The sequence below is a fragment of the Zootoca vivipara genome, chromosome 6 (genome assembly GCF_963506605.1).
Source record: "Zootoca vivipara chromosome 6, rZooViv1.1, whole genome shotgun sequence".
Classification (NCBI taxonomy): domain Eukaryota; kingdom Metazoa; phylum Chordata; class Lepidosauria; order Squamata; family Lacertidae; genus Zootoca; species Zootoca vivipara.
Window position 1 is genome coordinate 71,625,663 of NC_083281.1, and position 23,308 is coordinate 71,648,970.

Here is a 23,308-nt window from a genome sequence, read left to right on the forward strand (position 1 = left end):
TGCTTTAAAAAAACTTAAATGCACGAGCAGTACCAATTCCACAATGAACTCCCATCTGCAAGTTTTAGTATCTAGCAGAAAGTGTCGAAATGTGTTTGGTACTTTTTTAATTTTTGTAACTGTTAAGAGCTAGAAACATTTGGATTTTGAAGAATCTACCGGCCATATTTCTATGGTACAATGCAAATCCCTGCCATGGTGATTTCTAAAAGCCCCTAAATATTACCAAAGGGAATATCAGCCTCTTTTGAAAGATCAACTTGAATACAATGCCGACTCTATTCTGATTAAACTGCTTTGCTCTTCATGTTTGTTTGTTTCAGACCTATTCTCCTCTGAAAAACGAAGGTGTGTCTGTGTTTTTAACATGCAAGTTCCTGTTGACTCTGAGTTTTTGCAGGCAAGAGAAGCTCCACATCACAGTAGCTAAAACCGTACCCAACCAGCAGGTCTTTCTGAGAAACGTCAGCTAAATCTGATTCATAAGCTTTGACAGGACTCTGTGTGTTCCTCTTCTCTAGAGATTTATGCAAGAGTTCCTTCATCCTCCTGTTTTCTTTGGTGGTTGATTCCCAAATTATTTCAAGTTCACTTTCCACTTCCCTAGGAAGAAAAATGAAAATGGATTTGCTAGTTTCAGATGCTTTGCCTTTTTTGAGAGTATTTTTAAGGTGAACTACCCAGCCAGTACAGAAAGAACAATTAAATTTATTTTTGTACCTGGAATGTTGTCTAGAGAACACCATGTGCACAGAACAGAAAGAGTAATCAGAGGATCTCTGGCATATAATTCAATCAAATGTACTTGTTTAACCAGTTTTTATCGGTGTCTAGTTCTGAAAGCATCACAAAAGGTAACCCTAATATCCTGGGCCCCTTATTGGTGATGTCATGGTTCAAAACAGGACTACAAATTCTCCTCTAAGGCTGTTGTGGGTAGATCTGGCTGCCTGAGTCACACACAGTGGATTGGGACAGAGGATCTTTTCAGTTTCAGTCATTTTCACACTGCATTGTCCTTTCCACTACTTTAGGCTCATCCAATGTTGTGTTGGGAAAGTCCCCTGCTGAAAATCTTGGGCACCTGTGGCCAGTCAGAGTGGACAATGGTCTGGGCTCGATATAAGGCTGCTTCAGATGTCTGAACTATTTCATAGCTGCTTTAAATTGTTGATGAAAAGCCTCTTTCCTACAAAATACTGAGATGGAGTCATGCTTAGATAAGGTTAAGCTCAGTTTGAGGATGGCAGTACCCCCTGTAAGAGTGCTGGACCCATTCAGATGGCCCACCCTCGTGGATGGATGGAACTGGATGTGTTCCTAAATGCTCTGGGGGATTTTCCAATGGAGAAAGTGGTCGATCACCTGTATGTAAAAGCATTATGACACCAGTGGCTGCATTTTCAATCCCTTTCCTAACAATACCTAGCATGGGATTTGCCCTTTTATTTATGACACATTTTGTCAGCCGCTACCTTGAATTTCTCCTCTTACCCTTAATATTTTCTCATCCTACTGTTGGACATTCACAGCTTTATTTTTAACCTGTTAAACTCAAAGGAATTTAGGACTGTTTTCCAACTGGAAATAACTGATATCCGCAGTGGTACCTCATAGCATATTTCTGCAAATTTCATTGTGTTTCACACTTTGTACTGAATCCCCCCCCCCCCTGTGAAATACGTAACAGAAGTTGTGAATGTGGCTGAAGGGTGAGATATCAGGTCAAAAGCAACTGGTCAAAACAATCCTGTTTCCTGTGAAGGTTTTCTAGGTCACATTGCATTTCTTTGGCAGGAATCCCATCAGAAGGAGCTCAGCATGTGGCAATTTTTAGGAGTTAGTCTGGTCTCAAGAGTATTGCAATAATGTCCTTTGCAAGAAAAACAAAAATCCTCAACAACAGAAAATCTGAATCACAATAATAACATATGCCTATATGTTGCTCCCATAACTGAATATAGTAGAGATACAGCCCATGAAACCTCAAAGAGGTATTTTTTTTGCTGCAGAGCTTAGTAGACTTAGTAGACAGAGCTCTCTGTTCTGGTCCCATGATGGCCAGTCAGCTTAGAGATGGTCATGTCAACAAATGAGGCATGAATGACAGCCTTTATTTGTATCTCAAAAAGCCGCTCTGCTTCTAAGTATATTCCTTAATCAATCAGGGCAGGTTCCAGAACCTGTTAAGTGATTTGGTGCCATCTCCCTTCCTACTGGTGCCTGCACTTCCTGTGATTTTATCAGATCTGATTTTTGGTGGATCATCTTATGGTTAAAGAGAAAACATGTTCAATGCTCTTTTGGTCTTCAAATCTGTCTCTGCTCCATAAATCATTCAAGCAAACTTTCCCGCAAAGCAGTCAGAAATCTGTTTACGTCCTTTCCCAGCCTGTAAATCTTGCATTCGCTTGTCCTGGTTCAACCTCTTGGCCAAGGAATGTCCTAAGAGGGCAAGAGGGACCCATTTCAGCCTGTCACTATCTTGTGTTTTTTGACATCGTGATAAAGGGAGGAAGATGGCGAAAAAATAAGTTATGCAAATTAAGTATACAACTTATTCTGGGCACAGATTTTTAAGTTTTCTTGACAAAAAAAGGTCTACACAAGCTGCACCATTGTTGCATTTGCTCCATGTCCTGCTTAAGCTCTATATGTCAGAAACCAAATACACCATCAAGAACTTCACAGGACAGAGTTGTGTATTACTGTAATGCTGATCCAAACCACCTTGAGGTTTTTTCTACAATCAAGTGGCATATACATTTTTGAAATAAATAATGAATGTTAATTTTGTTGGGCTATAGGTTAGAACACATTTATTTCATTTAGTAAGGTATTGGTACTCCTCAATTTCTGTTCTACTGGGGGAACCTCCAAGGCATCCAACAACACTTTTTGTTTTTTATCAATTATATATATATATATATATATATATATATATACACACACACACACACACAAGCAGTAATAAAAATATTTTACTATGTTTTTATATATGCTGGGAAACTCAGCCAGATGGACGGGGTATAAATAATAAAATTATGATTATAAATTTATGATTATTATTTTAAAAGAATCTAATGAAATCAGAACAACATAAAAATATGAATCCCAAAAGAGAGCAAAAATTAAGTGTCTTATACCAATGTCCTGGAGTGTTGACATGCCATCAAAGGAGGAGACATCCGCACCTTTTGGTATAAGGAATTCCTGGGTTGCACACTGGGGAACACCCACCCAGGAGGGGGCAAGGTCGAGGGGAGGGGGAAATGCAGGGGAAATGCACTGGCAGGAATACCAGGTTCGCTCCCTCAGTACATTTGCCTCACACCTATCTCCCTGCTGCCTTGCCTGCCCTTCCTAGTAAGTAACAGCGACTCACCTGCCAAGAAGCAAGGGCAGCAGCAGCTCTGCCTCACCTTGCATGCCACTTCTGGGTGGGACACAGAGAAAGGTTTCCCTTCAAGGTCTCAAACAGTATATGATTTTAAAGATGATAACCAATACTTCCCATCAAGCTTGGAAGTGGATTGGGAGCCAATTCTTCTGGGTGCAGGGGTAAGCACACATGATCAAAAAGGCCGGCTCCAGTTAGGATGCTTTCCCTGCCATATTTTGCACCAGCTGCAGCTTTCAAAAGGCAGCCCCACAAAGGGTGTGCTGAAGCAGGAGACCAATCTGGCTGTGACTAAGGCAGGTGGGCCAGTGGCCAGAGATGTCTTCTCCAGGAAGCAGTGCAGACCAAACTGAGCAAGAACACGGCTGGCCACAGTAGCCACCTGGTGATAATCCAGGAGGGACACTGGATCCAGGAAATCTCTATGAACCTGATTCTTCAAGGGGAGTGCAAACCCATTCAAAACACACCTGCCTTTGCTTTTCTATTGGCCAAAGCACTTCCATCTTGAACTGAGTCTCAGTTTATTCTCCCACAGCCACCCCGTTCCTGATCTTAGGCACTGGTTCAGTCATTAAGTGGGCATTGGTACTGCCGTTTAGGAAAGGGAGCAAATAAGGCCTCATTTGAGGGAGCACTTTATCAGATATGGTGATGTATGGTGGTGTGAAATTTCACGTAACTCGAAGGATGAGCCTAAAAGTCTAAATTAACAGCTTCCCTCACCGAGGCCCCCAAAATTTGACATGTTTATTTCAAAGCTGCTTAACACAGTGGGGTTTTTTTGGTCTTTCTACTGCATTTGCAGCGATGACTGAAAAAGGCTGCTCTTTTCCTCACTCATTACATGTGTACTGAGCAAAACACAAATGCTGCTCCCGGTGGAGTGAAGGGCAAATGGGGGAGGCAGAGCAGACAAGGAAGACGGGGGGGGGGAGAGACATGAATCGAGTTTTCCCATGTTATCACTCATGATTTAAGGTGCTATTCCCCTCCCCTTTTTTTTACAGAATAAATGAGATTTAATGATCATGCTGTAGCATTTCTCAGATTGCTTCACTGTGAGTGGAGACAAAATGAGATTCCCCTAGGAGAAGCTCAAAACAAGAATGCCAGCTTTCAGGTTAAGGAGTGTCTTTCTAGCCTGGTGTCTTCAAACAAAATATCCTCTCCCCCTGCCCCCCACGTGCTCTTTGGAATAGAAAAGACACAGTCGTGTGCCTTAGGGATTCTTGAGTCTGCTTGTACAAGTGATATTCTGGAGAGTTGCTATAAAGCAAAAAATAATATCCTCAACATCCAAAAGTAAACACTGTCCCCCGAGCTTTCAAGCTCACTATCTTTCAGCTTTTTGGGAACCCACCTTTCAGTGTCAACCTCTGACCTGCAAATGATTAGCTGTCATTCCTGCATTGCAGGAAGTTGGACTAGATGACCCTTGGGAGTCCCTTCCAACTCTACCATTCAGTGATTCTAAGTTCAGCCTCTCTAGGGTTTTGCGCTCCATGACTTCACCTGTCATTGTTTCCCAAAGAAGTACTGGTATTACATTTAAAAGAAAGGAAATACTGCAAGACTCCTGCAAAGTGGGTGATTCATCTTGAAAACTGGATGGTTGGCTTCATCAGTTGTCGTGGCGAAATCTTACGCACAACACTTTAAGGGTTTTAATAAAATAAACATGCCATTCACACAGTCTATTACTTTCAGTTGGGTATAGTGCTGAGAATAAATGTGTCAGTGAAATTTCTATCTACTGGGAACAATTTTGCAGGCCACAAATTTTCTCCTTGAGCGGCGCTGGTGGAAATGAATCTGCATTAGGACATTATTTGCCCAGCACTGCCGATTCTGGTTGCCAAGCTACAGAAGATTAGTGATAAGAAACCCACCCCTAAGTCCTTGGTCTGCTTTTCTTCTGACTGGGGTAGGGGGTAGAGTGGGAGGAGGAGGAGAGAGATCCAGAACAACCTTTCAAATGGCAGCTTTGTTCAGGGACTAGCTGCACTACAAGACAAAATTATATTGAAAGCAGAATGCAACCAGAATGGAAGGAATCTGACTAAACTAAAGGAGCCCCACATTCAGGAAGTGTAGGGAAAACATATGCAAACCATTTTAGCTTCCTGAACTGTAACATTGCTTGTCTGCATAGCTAAGCTGACTTCCCATGGTCATTGGCCAGAATGATTAACCCAACTATACATCTGTCCCATCCAATACAGATGTTTAATAAAACTGGCCTAGAATAAGAGAGACATCACAGCAGGAAAGCATCTCTTTGAGGGCAAGGCAAAAGCTGCATTTGCCTTTCACCAGCTACAAGCACTGCTCATCTTCCAGAATGTCAGGAAAAACTTTCTGACAGTAAGAGCTGTTCGGCAGACTCCCTCGGGGGGTGGACTCTCCTTCCTTGGAGGTTTTTAAGCAAAGGTTGGATGGCGACCTGTCATGTATGATTTAGTTGAGATACCTGCATTGCAGGGGGTTGGACTAGATGACCCTCGGGGTCTCTTCCAACTCTACAATTATACGATTCAATGATTCTAAGACTTGGCAACCAACTGCAAAACACTCAGCAACTCTGCTGCTGTTGGTGACAATAACAAGGGACAAAGTGCTGCTGTTTAGAACTACTTCCCACAATTACATTTTCCTCTGCCACAGTGGACTGCTAAATCAAAGTGTGGGCAATTATTTTAGCTTTATGGAGTTGTATCCAACTGACTAAAAGCAGCCCCACTGAAGTTAAGGGACCCAAGTGAGTTGATGTCCATTCATTTCAATGTGTCTCCTCTGAGCAGAACAAATACTGGATACAACCCATTTTTATGTCAGTGCTTCATAAAACCTGATAAAAAAATCCTTCCAGTAGCACCTTAGAGACCAACTAAGTTTGTCATACGTATGAGCTTTCGTGTGCATGCACACTTCTTCAGATACATGCACACAAAAGCTCATACCTATGACAAACTTAGTTGGTCTCTAAGGTGCTACTGGAAGGATTATTTATTTATTTTATTTTGTTTTGACTGCAGACCAACAACAGCTACCTACCTGTAACTCATAAAACTTGGACAAGTATATTAATAGCCTTTCCTGTTTGAGGTGGGAAGCGTGAGGGGTGGGTGGGTGTGCTCTCTGGAATGAAAAATAAGAGAAGAGAAATGGTTCTATGGGGTTGACATATCTAACACTGCTCTAAGGGGGTGACATGTTGGTGAATGCCAGGACTAGAGATAAAAGAAGTGAGGATTATTTTATTAACATATTTATTATTTACAATTATACCCCACCTTTAGTCCAAGGAGCTCAAGGTGGTGTACAAAATTCCCCCCTCCTTCCATTTATCCTCATAACAACAATGGGGGGCTGAGAGGCAAGGACTGACCCCCAAGGTTTCATGACCAAGTGGGGGCTTTGAACCCTCCCAGGTCCAGCACTCTAACTGCTATACCACACTGCCTCTCACACTGGTAGACAGGTGTTCTCCCCTCCCAGATACATACATATTGTCAAGCTGTATGAAGCAATACAGGCTATATGCACACAATAGAGAGTTTATGTTAGATCAAAAGTATGGTTTGGAAGGTGGTGGTGGGAGGACCTCCCCTTTCACACACCTGAACCACAGGGAAACCTGGCTGTATTCACATCTTCAGCTCCCCAGATATGCAAGCAGTTCCAGGTTAGAGTATCTGGTCCCGTAGCATTGTTTGATGATAAGCTAGTGCTTACAAAACACATTTATTCAATCATTTATATGCTACCTTTCAGCCTTCAAAGGGACTCCTAAAGTGGCTTAAAAAGGTAAGGGGACCCCTGACCATTAGGTCCAGTCGTGACCGACTCTGGGGTTGCGGCGCTCATCTCGCGTTATTGGCCGAAGGAGCCGACATACAGCTTCCATGTGGCCAGCATGACAGAGCCGCTTCTGGCAAACCAGAGGAGCACACGGAAATGCCGTTTACCTTCCCGCTGTAGCGGCACCTATTTATCTACTTGCACTTTGTTGTGCTTTCGAACTGCTAGGTGGGCAGGAGCTGGGACTGAGCAACGGGACTTCACCCCGTCGCGGGGATTCGAACCGCCGACCTTCTGATCGGCAAGCCCTAGGCTCTGTGGTTTAACCCACAGCGCCACCCACTGTGGCTTAGGTCATTATTAAAAAGAAATGTTTTTAAAGCAACAAGAAGCACAGTCCGCCTGGAAGTTATTCCCAAGAGGAAGTTTTCCTTGCACCCTTTCTAAATAGACAGCTTGTTGGAGGATGCCATGTGGATTTCCTGTGCACAAGAAGCTGCTGTAGAGTTACACCAGATTCCAGCAGTGGGCTTTTGCAGAAAGAACTCAATTGCACAATGGCAAATTTAGCTGCACAAGAAAACCCACTTAAAAAAGAAGACTTTTTACAGTAAGGAAAGTGATAGTTAACAACCAATTGCTGGGGAGTCCTATGTCCTCTGCAGAAACAAATCAGGATGAATGGTCAATAAAGAGAGGGCATTGTATAACCTCCGTCCAAGCTTTCTGCAATCTGGAGGTGCCCTAAGACATGTGAATTGATACACCAGTCACTGCAGCACGGGGACTATCTACAGAGAGCACATACACACTTTGCCAAAAAATTCAGAAGTTATCTGACCATGCTATTTATCCTCTACTGGGAGAGTTGATAACTGACACAGATGGCATACAACTTGAGTTCCAGGCTGGATTATTTTATCTCACAATGGCTGAGAGGATCTGCAAAATAGCTGCCTAATTATCTGTCTCCTGTGTTGTTTCAGTGCTGGTACAAGGAACCATCTGTGAAACCTTCCCATCGCTAACACAAGAAGAAGCAAGAAGCAGGACTCCTTATAGGTTCTCTGGACACGGAGAATCATCTTCCAGCCAAGACCTATTCCACTGTTTATTTCCCTTTTTTTGTGATTAGAAACCTCCAGATCCACGAAATATTCATTTTGCCAAGTGCTCTTAACTGACTGCCCTCATTTCCTGTCTGTCAGAAAAATGTCAGCCTGGGACTTCATCAGTCCTCACTGGAAGACGTTATTAAATCAATGAGCATGTGACCAGTGATTCACTTTGGAGAGAATTATTGACAGCTCAGTTCAAGTTAATAGCTTCTGTGTGTTTGCTTCCCTTCAGCAAAAGGCAGTACAGCTGCCGGGAGGATTTTTAAGGTTGGCTGTCAGAGCTAGCAGGCAACGATTTCCTTCAAGGATTTGTAGGTCGGGGGGGGGGGCGGCTTAGGAAGGGAGAAGGAGGGAGGGAAGGATGGGGGAGCTAACAGAGTCAGTTGAGAGGAGGAGATTTTCAACCCAGCAGCTAGGCAGGGAAGTGAATAACAGCCAGAGCACGCCAGAGGGGGCTCTTAGGCAGAGCATGTCCTGCTCCTTTACCAGTAGGGGCTAATGGGTTTGTTTAAGGCTTTGGCTGACTTACCTTTTCTGCTGCAGCACGTCGTCGAGGGTTTCCTGCTTCTCTTGCAGCAGCCGCTGGAGGTGCCTCATCTCACGCTGGTACTGAGCAGCCTTTCCGGCAAATTCCTTCTCTTGCTCCGATGCTTTGAGGCTGATGTCTCCGAGCTTTCCGGCAGCCGTCTTTTTATACACCTGTGAGAGTTGGAGCAGAGCCCAGTTAGAATCAGCACTGGGGTTGCAAGCTGGCCGACGGACCTCAACTGGTGGGAAGATGGTTTTCTCCCACAGGGGCTTGATCCTGAAACCAGGGGTGCTTTGTTCAAAGAACAAATCGGGTAGGTTGGAAATGACCTGGTCCTTCCTTCAAGCATTTCTACTGCATGCACTTTCTACAGCATACAGCAAAAGGTGTCACTGCATAGGTCTACTGTGCTATTTTAATGCATCCTTTTGTAGAAAGGTTTTTATAAAACAGGTCTTAAATCCAAATATGTTTGACTCATCAGGAAGCCAAGTTGGACTTTAAGCACATGTTGCTTATAGACAAGTTTAATAATTTAGTTTTAATTGTCAATGTATCACTGTAAGGCTGGGAAGAGATGCTACTGGGTGGCATGTATGTTCATTAATCCTTTCATCTTGGAAAAACAACTCAGCTGCCTTGAAGCTGTGTATCTTTTCACTGAAGCACTGGAATGCAACACGTTTCTCCCTGCTTTTGCTGAGAAAATGCATTATTAAGAAAAGCAAGGCATTATTTAGAAAGCATTAGTTCTTTTTTGAAACAGTAAATTTTACTTCTGAACCACAAAATGGCTAAGCATGCAAAAAGCAATGCTAAGTGAACGTGAAGGAGGAAAAAAAAGGTTTCATCTTAGATAAAAAGTTTCATTCTGATGATTACTTTACATGAAACCTCTTATCCGCCTATATTTAAAAAGTCTCAGCTTTGTGGATACCTTGACTTTTTCTTCTAGAGGAGCCTGATGTTATTGCTATCCAATTTCAGATTTATTAGTGTGAAGATCAAAACTACACCCTTGCCCCAGGTCTTCATGGTCTGAAAATTTATCCAGCAGACTTGGAAAAGCACTTTTCCAATTCAAGTCTTTGTAATAAGAGTCATGTCTAAAACCAGAGCAGGAATTAAAAGGAAAACAAGTGGCCCGGGGAAAGAATTAAGCTGGGGTGATGTGGGAGTCCATCCGATAAAAATTCAAGCATGTTAATTTGCTTCAATATTTAAATGGATGGCTATGGTATATGGAAGCTTGTCTGCTTGTGTTAATGATAACGGTTTAGCACAAAGGGTACTGCAAAGGTACCCAACGGATTGCCTCCAGATGTTGCTGTACTACAACTCCCACCATCCCTGACCACTAGCCACACTGTTGGGGACTGATGGGATTTGGAGTCCAACAGCACCTGAAAGGACATTGGCTGTCCTGCAGAGCTGAGCACTGGGTGCTTGCCTGTCGGATGAACTCAGAACAACTATCACCTGAGATTTTAAGAAGCCTGAACTTTATGGGAGGGATCACAGCTCAGGGATAGAGTACATGCATTGTATCTGCAGAAGGTCTCAGGTCCAAGCTCTGGGGTCCCGTTTTAAAATGCAAGAAAGCAGGCGGTAGATAAGCCTTCTGCTTGAGACTCTAGAGAGTTGTTGCCAGTCAGAGTAGGCAGTACTGGACTAGATAGGTGAGTAGCAGGGCCTGGTAAACATCTGGAAATCTGGTTGTGACTCTGAACCAGTGTGCCACACTTTCCTTTTCACAGGATGTATCATATATATATATATATATATATATATATATATATATATATATATATATTCAATTTATTTTAAACTCATCCATTCTGACAGCAACGAACAACAAACTTATCTGCCCGATGGACATGTTTTGGTTATAGTATACACTGCCAGTTGTACTGTTTTATTGGTTTGGTTTTTTTTTTTAGTGTTTTCTTTCTTTATTACTTTATTGGCTGCCAATCTTACGCTGTGTCAGTTTGCTTCTTTGAAGTGTATAATATGGTTTTGACAGCTGTGATTTTTTCTTTTCTTTTAATGGTATAAAGGGCAGGGGGGAGAAAAGGCACTAATGAAAAATTAAAAAAGAACCCAAAAGGTGCACTAAAATATAGTTTATCCAGTCCAGTAAATTTCACTTCCAATCTTCCTTCAAGGGAACTGGTAAAACCCTACATATTTGCTATGTGCTCTATTGCAAAGTGATTCCAGTCCATATAATTTGTATATTCCTATTATCATTACATTTATATCTTGCTTTTACTTCAAGGACCTGAAGTGGTTCCCCCCCCCTTCCCCATTTTACCACTGCTACAATCCTGTAAGGTAGGTTAAGCTAAGAGGCAGTGGCCAGAACAGCTTCATGGCTGAGTGGGGATTTGAACCCTCATCTTCCATGTCCTAGTCCAACACTCTAACCACTACACCATGCTGTAGGTAATCCTGTAGGTAACTGATCCCCCCTTCCCAACGAAAAGTTCTATGAAACAGAACAAAGCTATTATCTCTTGGCTTAGGTTTCTCTTGCAGGCGAGAATGGAACTGAAGAAAACAAAGAATGCAGCCAGGTGGTTGCCTGGTTTCCTCCCTCCCAGACCCACTTTCAACTGTCGAGCTTGGCAAATATACCTAGCCCTTCAGAGAGTTGAAAGGTGCATCACAAGTGTATGCAGGATGGCACTCCCTAATGGAAACCTGCTATATTGGGGGTGGGGTGGGAGGTTGAATCATGCTCCCATTTTATCACCTAGACACAAGCAGCTGCGTAAAATCCTCTAAACCATAAATATAAATGAAATTGTACCTGGCCATTTCCCACATAAGAGCAAAACTTGGAAACAATGAAAAGAAAAAGCTACAAGCAAACTTCAAGAGAGGTTGCCATATTAATCAGTAGTAGCAAAAGCAGGAAAGAGACTAATCAATTTTTTAATGGATTAATTTTCCATTGAGTAGAATCTAGCACCACCACCTTTATTGGTATGCTACTTTGCTGCACTGGTGTGGCTCACGATATAACAAATTAAAACCAATCCTATTGGTCTTCAAGGTGCCACAACATCTTTGATGCTTTCTTTTACCAGTGAAGCGGATTCTTTGCTCTTCTTGAGTGGTACAGAAGAAAGGGAACATCCAGAGCTTCCCAAGAAAGATGTCTTCTGTTCCTTTTAAAATACTAAATTCACTGAGCAACAACGTAACTTGCTAACTATAGCTGCAGACAGGTTCATTTTGTTTTCTCTGTGTTAAGCTTGCTCAAGTGTAGGCAATTTGTCCCTGGGGAAGGGATTATCAGAGGAAGGTATTAGAACTGGAGATGGTCTTTTCTGACAATCTGCACACAAAGAGGACTGGAAGATAAGGGAGAAGACATTCTTCCTTTGGATAATTAGGAACATGACAGCTGAAGACTTCAAAAGGTCAATACCTGCAGTCTGAATTGTGTCTGGAAACTGACTGGTAATAAATGCAGTTGTTTCAAGACTAGCGTAGTATGAGACCTCAATCTTGGAAGGTATTCCGGCTGCTGCGTTTTGGACCACCTGAAGTTTATGGAAAGTCTTCAAGAAAGTGTCACAGAGCATATTGCAGCAATTTAATCAAGAGGCTACCGTGGCATCTTCTTGACCGTTCAGCAAGGCACACCTCCCACATCCAAATCTAGATCTGAGGGGTGTAGCCTTCAGCCAAGGACCCCGAAACCTTAGGTGCAAACATGCAGGTGATACATGGCAGGGGGGAAAGGCCAGGTTCCTAACATTTCAGGTAGCATGACTTAGTGCCATTCATTGGGTCTACTCTGAATAGAACAAGATGGGATAGACTAGTTCTACCCAATCCAGACCCTCGGTCTTAATACTGCTTGCCAATCTCAGAGACTGATGCTGCATAGCTCTGTTGCCTTTTGTGCCTGATGAGGACTTTGGGGTCTGAACACAGCTTGTGGTTCCCAGTTTAAATCCAGATCTCTGATAACAACTTTGCATTTGGTACTCTGTGTGGTGTGTGTGTGCTTGTGTGTGCACACACATGTGCATCTGTGGTGGGGGCCATAGTCAAAGGAAAAGTAGCAGGTAGGTAAAGGGCTCAGCATATTCCTCATGCCTGTTGCTTCTTCCTGTGCATCGCACCCTCAGGATGCCACTCTGATTTCTTCCGTATGTTTTTAAACTGCTCTTCGGCCGATAAGTCTCCTAGGGAGGCTTACATAAAACCAAGGAAAGCACAAAAAATGTGTGTCAATAAACACATCGCCAAGCAAGTCACTGTTACTGTGAAGAGCACCATGGCTATGAACTAAGTCAGGCATCCCCAAACTGCGGCCCTCCAGATGTTTTGGCCTACAACTCCCATGATCCCTAGCTAACAGGACCAGTGATCAGGGATGATGGGAATTGTAGTCCAAAACATCTGGAGGGCCGAAGTTTGGGGATGCCTGAACTAAGTCATTGCTTTTAAGTTCAGAGTTTCAGAGTTGGAAGGGTCCCAAAGGGTCATCTAATTCAACTCCCCCTGCAATGCATTTTGGAAAGTGACCGTCCAAGCAATATACTACACAAGGTAGTATTAAACACAAGATGGTACTTGCAGTGGTTGCTAGACTGGTTTACACTGGTCCCTGGAAATGAAAGGAAATGTGCCTTCCCCTGCCCAACGCTGTGAGGAGGATGCAATGAACCATTTAAATGCACCACTGGCCTTGCCCCCAGTTCAAAAGGTCCTTTCAGGCAACACATCAGACTTTTTCTAAGTAACGATGAAAATATTTTCCTAAACTCTCCTGCCATTTCCCCCACTACTCCTCCATGCCTCTCCAAGGAATGTCTTATGACATCGCTTTAAAAGAACAAAACAAAAAACCCTCTTGTTATAATTAACACAGGCAGGTTTGTCAACCTGAAACATTTCGTCTGCTTGCGAAGGCTGTCTATTCCTTTCATGTTTCATGTCTGCAACAGGAAAGGGACAAAATGAATTAGAGCATGCACAAGGGTCAGAGAGGGAGTGGGTGAGAGAATATTTGTTGGGAGGAATAGGGGAATAATTCCTGAACATACCTGATTTATGTCAGGGGCTTCAGTGGGCAGAGGTGGCTCAGCTCTAGCATACTACTTATCTAGAAGACCCACACCAGACGGTGGACAGGGAAAGTCCAGTAGTGTTCAACATCACCCATCATAGCATCCTTATGAAGCTGTCTTACTGGGATGGGACATCTAACTGGTTTGAATTGTTCCTGAAGGGCCAATCTCAGAAGGTGGTGCTGGGAGACTGCTGCTCCACCCATTGGTCTCTAACTTGTGGGTGACGGCAAGACTCTCCTATGCTATTTAGCGTCTACATGAATCACTGGGTGAGGCTGTCCAGAGACAAGGAGGAGGATATTGTCAGTATGCTAGTGACGCACAATTCTCTTTCCTTTCCATCTAAACCCAGGGTGGCTGAGGTTCTGACCCAGTACCTGAAATCAGCGATGAATTGGATGTAGGTGAGCAAACTGAAATTAATCCAGGTAAGACAGAGGTGGGAGAAGAGCTAATCTAGAATTAAGTGTAGTGTCTAATTTGGATGGAGTTGCAACCCCCCCCCCCAACCCAGTTAAGGATCAGGTTTGTAGCTTTGAAGAGCTGCCAGATGCCAAAGTGTGATAGCAGCCATGAAGACTTTTGAGTACTGTAGGCTAGTACCCTAGCTATGCCCTATTATCATGGACAAGACCTGTCAGCTGATCACACAAACCATGATTTGTAGGGGGAGGGCTGGTTTTGAGAGAAGTCAACTTGTCTTCTTCATCGCAATTCCTACATTGCAGGGAGTCAGCCTAGGCCAACCCTACAATTCTATGACGGCTTATTTTTCAACTTCCAATGAAAAACTTGTTATTTTCAGGGTGCTCTTGATTTAAGCAATAATGGAATAACATTCTGAGATGTTTGTTGGTTATCTTTCATACGATGAGATTACTTTGCTGTTCTCTGGCTTCTTGAATATTTGGTTTTGGCTTTTATTGTTTGTAAAGCTCAGCAGCAGCAGCAGCCACCACCACCAAACAATGTGTTTTATTATTGTTGAAGGCCTCCTTGGGGAGTCCCTGAGGGAAAGAGAGACTGAATACAAATATTTTACATTATTAACTGCTTACTTTGTTGACATGGAATTCAATCGACTTAAAAAGCATTCACACCTGCCATCCAGGTGAATATGTTAAAGTATTTCACAGCAGACAGAGAGAATTTGGTAGCTGAGGAACTTAATGCCTGCCATTTACACTCTTACTGCTTTCCAAGGAGCAATGCTTAAAGAGAAATTGTGTTTGGACATGCTGCTATCATAACTATTTTTGGGAAGAAGAATTGCATGCAAATGCACACACTCTGTTTCTAGCGTTAGACCCTGCTCTGCTCCACCATGTTTGTGAAAGAGTGCGCAGTGTGTACCCACCAGAGAGTAAGTCAGAAACCAAGACCAAGACCATTTAGCAGACCTGATGGTTAAGACAAAGATGCAAATGAAACTGTCTCCTAATAAAAATGTTGTTGTTGTTGTTGTTGTTAACCTTGCCTGTTCTCATTAAAATTCCATCACTGCTGCATGGCAACGTGAGGGTGATGAGCCAAGACTGAGCCAGCTCTGCTTATTAGGAAACGTGAACAGAAACAAATCCCCTTTTCAGGCAAAACAGACAAAACTGTGAAATGCACTGTCACACTTATTTACCCATCAAATCCTTAGAGTTTCACAACCACACATTCTTATTAATCAAAGAAATGCCATGGGAAACCTATATTCAATGGTGGTGTTTTTTCTCTAAAGGTTAAGTAATACCTTTGATCAATAATTTCAAATACACAGCACCACCAAATGAGCAACTATTAAGTTTCCCTCCCTCTGTAAGCTCAGAAAACAGACTGCAACATTACAAGAGCATCCGTGCATGATAAGAAGATTCGTCTCCAATGCAAATCAAACTCTAAATGCTTGTCAAGGTTGGATTGTAGCAACTGTTATACAAGTTTCTGAGTTACATCCTCAACTGAAAGCCAAACTTGCTTCATTCCCACGTTGATAAGCTGCAGTAACTAAATATTCCAGATGAGTAATTGCTCCTTAGTGTTAACAGATCAACCGTATGTAAGTTTGCACAGAAGCACTACTGAATTTAATGAGACTTACTCCCAAGAGCACACAGAATCTGAGTGTAGTGCAGATAGATACTTTCCCCCACAGGTGCCAGCCCAAGGCAGTTCAGAAAAGGAATTAGAAAACGGGAAGAGGGAGAACTAATCCTCGAGAGGGGCAGTAAATTTAGAGCAGAGGAATGGGGGCTGCTGGGTATACCTGCCCCAGGCCTTAGAATCATATCTAGTCCCTAATGGGAGAGATGGCATGATACAGTGGACACAATACTTCACTTGGAATGCAGACACATGGGTTCAAATCCTATAAGACCTCAAAGCTCACTGGGTAATATTGGGCTCCCTCAATGTAACTATGTGAGGTAGTTCTGTTCAGATATTCAAGAAAATGTCCAATACATTCTACAGTCTGTGGGGTGGAGAAAAAATTTCCTATAGAATGGAAAGTACAATATAAAACAAAACAAAACAAAACAGATTCAGTGGATATTTGGGGAAATTATACGAAACTGAAAACCAGAGAGTCCTAATCAGAAGTGGTAATTACATTTAACTACTGCTACCAGTTTTAACTATTGTAACCGTATTTGCTTTTTTCTGTCGGTAAAGAATATACTCTATGACAGGCTTCCCCAACCTGATGCCCTCAAAATGGTTTGGACTACAGCTCCCAATAACTCCAACCAACATGGTAAAATGTTGGGGATGATGGGAGTTTTTGACCAGGTTGGGAAAGGCTGCTCTAGGAACAACTACCAAAAGGGCATAATTTAAAGTTGAAACTCACTGCTATTATCTTTTACAGCCTGCCTAATTTAAAGATGAATTATTCTCAAACAGAGGGAGAAGAAAAAGTACCGAACGATGAGCTGGAATGCAAAATCTGTTACCAGAAGTTTAACATCCAGAGCCGCAAACCCAAAATCTTGGACTGCCTTCACAGAGTGTGTGCGAAATGCCTGACAAAAATCCTCCATGTGGGAGATGGCTCCCATTGCATTTGCTGCCCCTTCTGCCGCCACAAGACAGAGCTGCAGGAAGAGGAAGTGGAGGGCCTTCCTGACGACGCAAACATCATGTCCAAACTCATAACAAAAGACAAAACAGCATGGAGCTCGGACTGCAAAGAAGTTGTCCTGACGCCAAAGAACTTGGCTTCCTCCAGTCCTTCTCATGGGTCATCAAACTGTTTGGTGATTACCATCATGGAAGTACAGAGAGACTCCACAAGGACGCCAAGCCAGAACACCCTCTCGGATTACTACACAGATCACAGCCTTGACTCGGCATCTGTGAACTCTCACAGCCACCTGGATCAAGATCTTTTCTCTAAGCTCTGTAACCATGTCCCCAGAATACTGGTGTGGTTGCTTGGATTTTTCTATTTTGGTTCTTTGCCACTTGGAATCTATTTATTGGTGATTCAGAAAGTGACCCTTGGAATTGTCTGTGTCAGTCTCGTGCCATCCAGTCTAACTGTGTGCCTTGTGTATGGCTTCTGTCAATGTCTTTGCCAAGGAATGTGTGACTGTTCCTCTAGAAACTAATTTTTTTAAAAAACTGAATTTTGGATATTGGCACTATAGACCTTCAAATGTATAGGCTATTTAAAGCCTACTGTGGATTTTTTAAATATATATATATATATCAGTAGCCAAAAATGAGACATCTATATTTAGATGTTCCTAACATTCCATCCCACTCTCCCAACAGGTAGCCACACTTTAGTGTGACCAACGAACAAAACCCAGAGGGGTTAATGGCTTTGACAGAGTTCTCCAGGGCATAGCTGTAGGATCCCATAAGGGATATATCTGATAGAAGGCAAAATTCTTTGTCTCACTAGGGGCTATTTAGCTTCCATCACAATGTTCACAATCCTGACAGGGCCAAGCACCACTGAGAGGCCCCCAGGAGAATAGTGTCCCTCCCTCCCTCCACCTCCTAGAAGCTGTGGAGGCAAAAGAGTATTCCACCCCCAGCACTTTTTCCATCCCAAAAGTCCAGCTTTTGAGGGAAAAGAGATGAAGGTATTTCTTTTTTGCTTCCTCGGAGGCCGGAGACTAAATTTGGCTTATGAAAGAGGGGACAGCATTTGGAAGGAGAGATATGGCCTTGCTTCTTGTTCTGCTTCAACAAGGGCTTCAACAATGGACAGGAAGCGGAAGAAGAGGAAATTGAAGGTGAACAGCGGGACTGGGAAAGGACTGGCACTATCACGCTATCTCCCCTGTCAAACTAGATGATCCTGTAGCTAGGATGAAATAAAAATGCAGATCTGAAGAACAGACTAGGTGAAATGGTATTGCAAATCTATTCCTCAACCTGTCTAGAATTTGTGTATTTTGAGACGGGGATGCCAAATCAAACATGATGGAACTAGAGTGTGTATACTTATATAAAAGGCTATGAAGCTGGGATGGTCTGAAATAAGATCTGTTTTATTGCATGGATTCTCCTGTTCTGGAATAATGTTTCTTTACTTAAAACAGAGATTTGGCAACTTTTCTGCTGTTACATTTTTTTTAAGCCATTGTAATTACAGGTCGTAATTAGACAATTACAGGTGGGAAAGAAAAATGCTTTATTTTCTGAGTGAAACTCTTGAGGAAAACTTTCCTAACTGAGGCAATGTCAAGCTTTCGTACCTTGGTACCAGCAGCCTGTTACTTATTTTATGTGAAAGTAACCTCCACTAAGATCGGTGGGCATAATTCAGCAGTTGTAGGGTAAGCTTTAGACCCAAGGACCCAATGCCACCAGCAACTTAATCTGGCGCCCAGGAGCTGTGTACATCTGGAACGCCTCCTCCCTAAACTAGCAGCCTGTGAAGGGACCATGGGAGACCAAAGCAACTCTTAGCTGGGAACTCCAGACTAGGGTCTGCTGAAGCACACAGGATTCTCCTGATGGAAATGCATGCAAGATCTGGGTGGGTGCAGGCTGCGGCTCAGGGCTGTCAACAGGAGTCAGCATGTTGCTGGCTTTATAGGAGAAAGACACAGCTAGCTCTGGCCTGGGGGCTTTGTAAAGGATGGGATAAGGAAGCAGCAAACACCAGCACTGGGCCTCCTGAAACCTGAAACTGTGCACTTGTTATTTGGGTCAAATAGTTACTGTACTACCAAGTTTTTCCACCACCATCCCAGCCTCCTCAAAACCTCCAGGACAGGACCTGCTGGATCTATGACTCCAATAAGACTCATAACCTCATTCATATATACCAGTACCATCCCAAGATGCTCCTTTCTCCACAAAGCAGAGGTCCAGGTATGCTCCTGGGTTGACCAATACCTGGCATATGTAAGGACTGCATCAGGCAATGTGCTATGTACTTGGTAGCAAATAGGCTTTTAACCAAGAAATAATCATATCCAGTCATTGTTAGAGATCACTATTTTGTCAAACAAATAACCTGCCCACTTTTAACTCTGGCCCTGCCCAGCACTTGGAAGGTTGGCCACAAAAAATGTGGCCCTTAGGCTGGTGTATATGCCAAATAAAATACCCCTAAGGATTTGGGGGCACTAATACAAGAAAAAACAAATGACCCAGCCATGATCACAATAAAATAGCTTCCTCTTTCACACCTTGGATAAAGGCTAACTTTTTAAAGGTTTTCCTGACTTCTCAGCTCAAGGCAGTTTAATATACTCCAAACATTAGAAAACAATAAAAACTTGACAGTTGTGTAGCAACAGATAATTTAATAAAACAGTGAAACCATAACAACATAGCAGCAAGAGCATGTTGTTGTTTTTAGCTGGACCACCTCATGCTGCAAGCTGCCTTGTGCTGGTAGGGAAAGGAGGACCAAAATCCCAATTGAATTTTAAATGTTCAAGAGGCTTCCAGCTGGTGCAGGCTGAACACCTGTAAGTGTAGCTGCCCAAAGGACAGGAGGAAGGAGAATGTTTTTCCATCCTCTCTGCAAAAAGAGACACAAAGGGATCAAGTGAGTGCTGCATGAGGTGGCACTCCAAAGCCTCAGGGCTCCTCCCAACTGTCTCACTTCCTGGAGTGAAGGCACATGAAGCCCAACCTGTCTGGCCTTGTGTTGGGAGAGGCAGTCTCTAAGCTGCCCACAAAAGGCTAGATTTAGAGCAGAACTGCCGCAGTGAAATACGGGACTGATATGTCACAGGAACTGAACTTCATCCTATTACAAGTTGTACTTACGTGACTTAAATTCCCAGGGACTGGACTATTTGCTAGGGAGCCAACCATTTATTTAGTACACAGCTTTTCCACAGGACTAAATCATTTAGTTCCTTTATCTATACAATACTGATATGGCATCTGGGAACATGGGAAATTGCCTTACACCTAGCCATAATATTTGCCCCTGTGGCCCACTACTGTCTACTCTGGCAGCAGCTCTCCAGGGTTTCAGGCAGAGCGTCGTCTTTCCCACCACCTGCTACTGACACCAGGAATTGAAGTAGGGATTTCTTGCATGCAAAGCATGTGCAAAACCAAAGAACTATCTTATCACACTGCCACTTACCTGAAAGTAAGTCCCCCATAACATTGTGGCATTTGCTTTTGAGTAAAACGTACAGAGGATTGGGTTGTAAATCACCAAAAATTAAGGTGTGGCCATCTCACGGCTGTGGATCTTCCTCCTCCCCTTCCTGAGCATAAACCTTTTCTGAAAGCACCACAGGGTCTTTATATGCGGTCTTGCTTTCAGATGGCCTGAGTCAAGTTCTCAGGTACTGTTTTTCTGCACTGCACATTACAACAACATCTTTGGCCTTGGCTCACACATAATGTTAAGCCAGGGGAGGTAAACCTCCAGCTACCAGACCTAACAAGTCCCTTGCCTGCCCCAGGCCTCCCCACTTAGCCTGTGGCATAGTTTGACTCACAGTATGTTCATCTGTCCCACTCTCAATGTTAGGTACAGGCAGGTAAGCCTATGGGGCCAAACTGGGGCCAGAGTGGTGGTGGGGCAACAATGAGTGGTCAGAGGGAGAAGACTGGAAAGAGAAGGAGTCGGAAGCCAAAAAGGTAACAGGGCTTAGTGAGAGAGTGTGTGGCAGAGAGAAGTCCATAATCAGACGCAGAAGCCGAAGCAGGCGAGGGGGAAGAGGGAGGCCAAGAGGCAGAGATGAGTCAGGTTGGTGAAGAGTCATCGGTGTGTCCCCATCCTATTGAGAGAAGATTCCCCCCCCCCTATCCCAGAACCAGAAGAGGGCTGAAACAGCTGCAGGAGAGAGACAGGCTACACACAGGCACCATCTCTGACTGCTTGGGGAAAGCCCTCTCCAGGAAAAGCCCTGGACTTAAGATGGCTGGGGGAAACCAGAGACTTTCAGTCTTGGCAACTGATTGGTGGGGTAAGACCTACCGGGGATGAGCTGCTGTGCTCATTAGGCCTGACACTCAGCCAAATCTGGGAAGATTGTGGTTTTGCTAATGAAGAGTTAACCAACTTTGAACAGTGTGATTTACTGCCAGCTCGCTCTGTGACATTTATTTAGGAAAACAGTCTCAATAACATTGAAAGGCAGAGTATTAAACCAATTCTCCTTTTTCTTTAAAGGAAACAATTCTGGAAATTATAATGCAGTTCGTGCCTTTAATACTGGATGTGGCGCAAGTATATTTTGTTCAGGATAGGCTGCAGTAGGATCAGCCACATCCTTAGGCATCCAGCAGATGAGTCTGCTGCAATGAACTCCATGAAGTGCGATGGAGAGAAATGTGTCCCAAGCAACTTGAGGGCATCTGCTGTGGCACTGCAAATGCCTGCCACTCCCTTCCACTCACCTACCACACCTTTGAAGATATGGTATTCCCATTATTCCCTTCACAGTTTTCACTGCAGCAAACACAAGATGGCATGGCAGCAGCAGCAACTGTCACCCGGTCCCAGAATATCAGATCTTGTCCACTATAAACGAATGCCCAGAGTAATCGTACACAACACTGCACATGCGGATTGGGCCTTCACTGTTTTTCTCAAAAATAAATACTTAACTGGAGACACTTAGGAGTTGCAACAGCTCATTCATATTTATGAAGAATTACAGTATTTTGATTAGTGGAAAGCTACCCTCAGCTAGCATTTTTCTTCTAAGACTAAAAAAGAGAGAAACAAAAATTAGGCCAACTGCCAATTTCACTCCAGGGTGCTTGCTTTTAATCAAATATTTATCTTAAGGCTGGCTAGAAGAAAGAGAATGCAAAACAAGCCTGTGAAACCAAAAGGGCAAAAGTGCCTCAGCTTGACGCAGTTTGATGCTAAAAGGTTATGATGTTTATCATTACAGTAATTGTTCCAGAAAAATTAAACTGACATTCTTTTACAACAACATCTAGAGTACAAAACAACTGTTGTAGTTCTAATATGAAAACCTATAATTATTATTCCAATGCAATTTAAAAGCTGGTAACTGAAAAGACGTATTTATATCTATATTTTGTGTGTGAAAGGGATTTAAGATACATGCTCTAAATATACTTTCCAAATTAGCCTCCTACTGGCAAATACACACATGCAAAATATCCATATAATTGTTGGTACAATTAATTCTGAGCAGAACTGGAGCCCTGAAGAGAACGTAAACCAAACAGGTCATTCCCTAAAGGGTTCGGCTAGCAAATTATCACAAAACTGCTAATCATCCCTCAAATTACATGAGTTCAGGCCATTTTTAAAGTTTCAGTAAGAAGGTTACTGGGGGAAAAGCAACATGAAAGGGCAAACTGTCTCTACAACTTATTTGTGTGATTCCCAGAAGCATCTGGTTGGCCACGGAGGGAAGCCTAATGCAGGGTGAGTCTTTGGTCCGGTCCAGCAGTGCTCCTGATAAGGCAGAAGTGCTGCAAGTGGGTGGGTGGCTCTTAAGTTCAGAAATTATGTGGATGACCTGTTCAGGGAAGGGTTGCAATTTACCGTAATCTGAAGGAACAGGTTCAATATGGTAGTGCTCCAGGATTCCAGCACATCATTTGAGTCCCAAGTGGCTCATGGCTGGAGTGTGCTTATGCCCAGTTTAGGACTGCTTGTTAGCCACTGCCATTCTGGGGCCAGGATAGCCTGGCCAGAGTTGTTCGTGCTCTAGTGGCCTCCTGCCTGCAACATACTCTATGCGGAGCTCCTTTTCACATCTCTCTTTACTGCAGAACTTTAGAAAAAAAGGCCAAAGAATCAGGGATGAAACACCTGATAAAAGCAGAAATGAAACAAACCCCATTCTAACAGCATTTTACAGCTTTGTAGGTCAGATACATTTCCCCAGCACATGCTGTTACTGCAGAAATCCATGGCATGCATTAGCTAGAAGCAAAACTGCATGAG

The 23,308-nt window shown here is 43.2% G+C and overlaps 2 protein-coding genes across 4 annotated transcripts in view; one reads left to right on the top strand and one right to left on the bottom strand.

Annotated features, from left to right (window-relative positions):
* The window catches only part of CEP89 (centrosomal protein 89), a 52,808-nt gene continuing 29,500 nt past the window's right edge, over positions 1-23,308 (bottom strand). For all 3 annotated transcript variants that reach the window (XM_060276102.1, XM_060276101.1, XM_060276103.1), the window contains 2 exons: positions 8,852-9,021; positions 1-603 (listed from right to left, as the gene is read on the bottom strand). In XM_060276102.1, coding sequence (XP_060132085.1) covers positions 363-603; positions 8,852-9,021 — 411 coding nt within the window. In that variant the 3' untranslated portion in view covers positions 1-362. The remainder of the gene's footprint in view (positions 604-8,851; positions 9,022-23,308) is intronic.
* Positions 9,017-18,402, top strand: LOC118086936 (E3 ubiquitin-protein ligase RNF182-like). Its single transcript, XM_035119040.2, has 3 exons — positions 9,017-9,164; positions 14,300-14,375; positions 16,805-18,402. The coding sequence occupies exon 3, from the start codon at positions 16,821-16,823 to the stop codon at positions 17,544-17,546; it is 726 nt and encodes a 241-aa protein (XP_034974931.2). The 5' UTR covers positions 9,017-9,164; positions 14,300-14,375; positions 16,805-16,820; the 3' UTR covers positions 17,547-18,402.